Source organism: Salvia splendens, chromosome 8 (genome assembly GCF_004379255.2).
Source record: "Salvia splendens isolate huo1 chromosome 8, SspV2, whole genome shotgun sequence".
Classification (NCBI taxonomy): domain Eukaryota; kingdom Viridiplantae; phylum Streptophyta; class Magnoliopsida; order Lamiales; family Lamiaceae; genus Salvia; species Salvia splendens.
In genome coordinates, this window is record NC_056039.1 from 15,869,070 (window position 1) to 15,875,240 (window position 6,171).

General features: G+C 39.0%; 1 protein-coding gene across 1 annotated transcript; it reads left to right on the plus strand.

Annotated features, from left to right (window-relative positions):
- The first annotated feature begins 2,344 nt into the window (after positions 1 to 2,344).
- On the plus strand, positions 2,345 to 5,936 carry LOC121743429 (uncharacterized N-acetyltransferase ycf52). Its single transcript, XM_042136740.1, has 4 exons — positions 2,345 to 2,820; positions 5,313 to 5,371; positions 5,464 to 5,520; positions 5,705 to 5,936. The coding sequence occupies exons 1-4, from the start codon at positions 2,368 to 2,370 to the stop codon at positions 5,862 to 5,864; spliced, it is 729 nt and encodes a 242-aa protein (XP_041992674.1). The 5' UTR covers positions 2,345 to 2,367; the 3' UTR covers positions 5,865 to 5,936.
- Positions 5,937 to 6,171: the final 235 nt, after the last annotated feature.

Sequence of the window (6,171 nt, forward strand, 5' to 3'; positions counted from 1 at the left end):
TATGCACAACAAATTATCTAATTCAAATCACAGATGTCTATGTAACTTTCACATTTAAACACGACTACTTTGTTTCTACCTTATCTCTCCAACTCTTTTCACATAATATAAACTAACTTTCCCCAAGAGTTTATGGATTGTCCCCTATATTTAAGCTTCCAAAGAAAAATGGGGCTTTAAAGGCTCAAAGTGGATAGCTAGGAAAAATATTTTCATAAGGTCATAAATTTGGATATATAAAGTAGCTAAGAAGGATGACCTAACGTTCTCTTTTATCATTTAAACACTATGTAAACTTAGGCAAATTGAGAGCAAGTTCTAGAAACAAGTATATGAATGCAGATAAATCATACAAAAAAGAAATTTATGGCTCAAGTCTCACATGGTATAAGCATGATTCAAGGTAAACAAACAATTCATTAATTATGCACCTTTTCACAAAACTCTCAAATCAATGTATCAAGTCAACTCAAACAAAACATAATAGAACTTTTCATCATAGACAACTCGGTCTGATGTCCTTAAACATGAGTATTTCTAAGTTTTCTATGTTATGCTCATGACAAAATTCACCTCGGTTTTTTTTTAAAAACAAAAACTAACAAAAATAAGCAAAAACAACTAAACTCACGGTCCACCACTTCATCCGCCCAAACTTATTCAAACTACGTTAAGAATAAGTTTGAATAGTCGGTAGGGACGTGAGTAAACAAATTAAATCTAAAACAAAACCAAATATGAAAAATAAATGATACCAATGTTGGATTGCCTCCCAACAAGCGCTTGGTTAACGTCTTTAGCTTGAAGCTCATAAGTTATCCCCCATTCTTGGGACTTCTTTGGGATGCCTTTTGTACCTGCAATTTCACAATGTGAGCATAGAATAAAGAAAATTGTAGTAGGATATAACAAGTAACTTTTGGCATTCCCCCAAACTTGGATCAAATTACGGCCTATACGCAAACAAAATATCTACCTTAAAATGATTGATTTTTCATCCCGCATTATCTTCTCTATCCCCCAATCAATTGCAAGAATTTTCAACAATAGACCATGAAGTAAAACAACACAAGTCATGCAAGATAAAATAGTCTCACAATACTATGAACATGAACTATGCGTATCAACAACTAACTAAGCCAAAGACGTCCAAATTTTATCCACCAAGATCAAACATACTCAAGCACACCCAACAATAATTAGTTCCAAAAATCCAATACTCACAAATTCATCATTGCTCATCAAAATCCAATCCAAAATACCAATACATATCAACAACAAAGTCATCAATGAAAGAAGTCAAGTTCAAAGTTCAGAAATTAAAAGAAGAATATACCTTGTATTGGTTGACGGTTAGAGCACAAGAATAATTGGTAGAATCCAAAGAAATTGACTAAATGATTTGAATTGAAGTGTGGTGTGTGAGTTATATGGAGAAAACTAAACAAAAACAGTAGAGGGAAGAAAAAAAATGAAAATCAGAAGTAAAACTAGAAACTTAAACAACTGGAAAACAAAAAAGTATTGCTTAATAAAACCACTTCTTAAGAAAAAAACTAATAATCTATTTGCCTTCTCAAAAAGAGAAATATACTTTTTCAAAAAGTAAAAATTCCAAAGAGATAGTATATAGTTATTTTCTAGAAAAAATAGCGTAAGATGCATTCCAAAATATAAAGACATAATACATTTTTAACTACCTTCCCAATTGGGAAATTATTTTTTATGAAAAGAAGACAAATATGATAATTATAAGATTTTACCTCTGTATTGACGGAGAGATAAAAATACATTTTTAAAATGAGAAAATATATAATACGTTATCAAATACCTTTCCCTTTGCAGAATGATTTATTATGAAAAAAAGGTAAATATGTATTTATAAGACTTTACCTTACAATTTACCTGAATCCACACTGATGTACTTTTTATTACCACTAAAACTAAATGCAAGTATACAATGTAGATATAATATGTCTAAAGGTCAGCACCACTAGACATCGAATCACGGGGAAGAAAATTGCAAACTATCTATCATAATCGGGCATCACATGCTATATGTAGAAACAAAGTTTTTGGTTTATTGAACCTGACAGAAACTACTCCTTCCGTCCTTTAAATTTTGTCATATTATTTGTCACATTTCACTATTTATCATTTTTTTATAGTAAACACATATTCTACCAACTAATTCAAACTCATGTTTTATTATAAAATTAAATCAAAGTAGAACTTATTATCCATTAACTTTTTCAACTAACTTTCTATTACATTTCTCATCAAAAATATATAAAAAAATGATTAAAAAATAAATGAAAATAAAAAACAGTGGACGACTGGAGATAGAGGAATATAATCGGGAATACAATGCTCACCTGCAAATCAAATTACTTCAAATTATCAGAATTAATGGCGGCTGCAGCGGCCGTACAAGTCGGCAATCTTCCCTCCAAATTTCAACGGTTTCTGCCATCGGCGCCCAAAATCGCTGCCCGAATCAAGGCCAACCCTGCGCCGCTATTCGTATCAACGAATCCATCCGACGTGAATCTGCATCGGCTGAGAGAGCTGTACGCCGTCTGCGACCACTCCTGCCACCGCTTCCCCAATACCGACGGCGAGGGCAGAGTGGAGCCAGTCGACGCGCTCAAGCTCAGCACCGCCCTTTCCCACAGCTCCGTCGTCGTCTCCGTCTTCACGAATGCCGAATCGGCCGGCGGTGATTGGATCAGAAAAGTGACGCCGAAAAATGGGCGGCTGATAGGGTTCGGCCGAGCGGTTTCCGATTTGGGACTTACAGCCAGCATCTATGACGTCATGGTTAGTTTTTATTGCTCTATTCCTTCTAAATTGATATGTTTTCTTTAACATCAAATCAGTATTATTTTATCCCTAACTTATTTTACTCTATTTTTCTTACTTTCTTTTTATTTTACAATATAATTTCTTAATTTCTATGCCTTTTTATTCAATTTAATTAAGACGGATGTAGTATTATATGAATGAAATATTAAATGAATCTACATGGCTCTAGTCCTATACAACACCACGTCAACATTTTATCCTCATGCCCTTCCACCTGCAGTGGGGCGCCCTATAGGTTTTACTATTGTTTTGTTAATTAATTTAAATGTTTTCAAATATATAAATGTAAACTAATTAAAAAACACAACGATTAAATAGAAACGACAAATAATACATTGATTAAAAAAAAGTTACAATGGTTATAAATAAAAAAAATTGACTATTCTACCAAAGCCCCAACTTCCGGCGCAACTCATCGATCAACCCCTGAATGTATTCGGCTCTGGTCGGATCCGTACACTTCATAAGGGCATTGTGCGTATCCAACAACGTCCGCGCCATCGAGGCCGTTGCCAAATCTGAGTAGGCAATTGTCGCTGGGGTAGGGGTAGGGGTCGGGATCGGCGATGGGGGGCGGCGACCGAGGAGGATGTCGCCTTCGCCTTCCCTTTGTTCTTCGCAGCCTTGACGCCTATGGGACGCCGCCGGGAGGACATCGGTGTGCCGGAACTCTCTTCCTCCGTGCACGTCCGGTTGAGGTCTACCGGAGGAGTTTTGCTTTCGCTGGTCGTGTAACCACCAGTGTCGGTGGTCTTCGTCCTCTTTGTCGCACCGGTGTGTAGAATCCCGCCATGGAACTTCTGCTTGGCCCTCAAGAGCGCCCAGATGCTGAAATGCTTGAAGTCACCGTACATGGACTGGTACGACAACAGCGCTCTATCGCGCACGTCACTCAAGCTCTATTCACTTCCCTGATCCCTCGAGCACTTCTCGTACTCCGCCGCGAACAGGTTGACTTGCTTCTTTACCTGATCCCAGTGCTTGCGGAGCTGCTCTCTTTGGCACTTGTGCGCTCTAGGTGGCTTTGCCTCATTTTAGCGCTCGACGATGCGCTCTCAGTACGCGAGCTGCTTTTGGTTGTTCGCGAATATTGAGTCCTCCGATATATCGACCCAACACCTCGCCAAGACGAGGGTTTCATCCGTCTGGTAGTTCGTACGGCCGGGGCGTACTCTTCATTCGTTGCCGGAGGTGGCAACTTGTACGCGCGGTGCTTGGTCTGCTACTTTCTGGCGGGGGCGGCCGAGGGCTCGTCGGCGGTCGAGGCGGCAGAGGCACGACGGGAAGGGGCGGCAGGGCGAGTTGGAGACGGCTCCATGTCAGAGAGACCGTACGAATCCGTACTGAAGTCGGGGTCGTACTGCGTGTTGTCGTCGAACGACCGATATTCGCCAGGTTGTGTACCCGACCACCGTGCGCCATCTCCAAATATCGGGCTACCAGGACTTGAGTATCCACCGGAATCCATTTTATAGCGTAATTTGAGAGTTGAAAAGTGAATCGAAAAGTTACAAATGAAATCTGAGGATGAGGTATTTATATAAAATAAAATTTCGAATTTAAAAAAAAAAATGCGTTGCATCGTCCGCATCTCCCATAGTGGGCGGACGATGGCGCGAACGATCCCCTATCGTCCGCGCTTCGTTTGCGGACTAAGCTTAGGGCGCGGACGACGCATCATACGTCGTCCGCGCACCCACAGTGGCGGACGATAGCGCGCCCGATGCATCGGGCGCGCTATCGTCCGCCCCATTGTGGATGCTCGTAAGAGTGTTTGGTTTGCAAGATTATATGTCATGATTAAATTAATATTATGTTTGGTTTATGAGATCGAATCTCATTATTTAATCCTAGATGTATAGTCATGTGATAAATAGTCATAATCAATTCTCTCCTACTAAATAATCTCGCAGCTTAATCTTAAATTACATCTTGCTACTATTTTATGTAGCAAATCGAACGCCACCTTATTGTATGTTCCAGTTTAGTAAAATCACTGGAGAGAGCATAATGCAGCTGAATGGTTTCTCTTGTTTTGCCGCAAATAATTGCTAAGGAGCCCATTTTAACCTTGGAAAATAGACCTACCTTACAAATGAACTGTTGCTTTTGAATATTTGTATGCTCTTATCTAATCAAATTAGAAGATAATACTCCCTCCGTCCCTTTGTAGTATAGTCGTTGCATTTTCAACACTCGTTTTGAAAAAATAATACTAATAAATAATTAAAGTTGAGATAAAGTAAAGTAATATAGAAAATAATATACATAAGAGTCTTCTCTATATTATTATATCTCCTACTTTACTTTTTTCTCCACTCTAACTATTTATATCATTTTTACAAAACGATAGCTCAAAATAAAACGCATCTACTACAGAGGGACAGAGAGTGTATAGTTTTCTAAACTTTGCAAATTCATACAGATCGTTTCACAATGGTGTGCAGGTTCACCCTTATTATCGCGGTAAGGGAATTGGTCGGACGATTGTTAAGAAGATAGTAAGGTTAGTAGTAGCTGATAGTTGTATGGTTACTAATAATCTCTGGGGTTTATGTGACATTCAAAGTGCCTGAAAACATCCCAATTTTGTTGCAGAATGCTCATTGGCAGAGACATATATGATATAGCTGCCCTCTGCAAAGATAGAGAAAGGTAAATTCTTTATACTATATAAGAAAATATTTGGTGAACCCACCCTTTTATCCCACACCAACTTATAAGGTTGGACTACCTCTCCAGTTGCAACATTTAGGGAAATATGGGTCCAAGTCTAACAGTCTTAGTGGTCTAATATTTAACTAAAAGTGAAATGATATCATCTTCACATTACGCGCAGGCTGTTTTTCAGAGCATGTGGATTTGGAGACGATATGCTGGGAGCGACTACGATGATGTATACTGCTGCTGCTGCTGCTTCTTCGGAGGAAGAGGATATGATAGTTGCTGGCAGAAAGCTGCTTCTACTTCCTCCTCAAAGACAATTTAAGCAGAAGTAGACACATGTATATTCACAGGTAAAATCAGGGAAGATGATAATTTGTAAACCATATTATGTTAAATCCTCTAAATTCTGACCCACATCGACTTGGTGAAGATCCCATCTAATCTATATAAGTATGGATAACCCTCCCCCTTATGAGGCCTTTTAAGGGGTGAGTGGCCCATTTCTAATATGGTATCAGAGCGGGTCCAAGTCGATGATGGTTTTCTCTTTATCTCTTATCTACCTCACGAGTGGAAGACCGATGTCCTTTCCGGCCCACATCGATGATGGTTTCTCTTGCATTGCCTACCCACGTGATG

What these genes read in the sequence shown, in the direction of transcription:
- LOC121743429 (XM_042136740.1), top strand. Translation starts at nt 2,368, where the DNA reads ATGCTCACCTGCAAATCAAATTACTTCAAATTATCAGAATTAATGGCG. An exon ending in CCAGCATCTATGACGTCATG is followed by an intron (nt 2,821 to 5,312) that starts GTTAGTTTTTAT and finishes AATGGTGTGCAG; the next exon opens with GTTCACCCTTATTATCGCGG. An exon ending in CTCTGCAAAGATAGAGAAAG is followed by an intron (nt 5,521 to 5,704) that starts GTAAATTCTTTA and finishes CATTACGCGCAG; the next exon opens with GCTGTTTTTCAGAGCATGTG.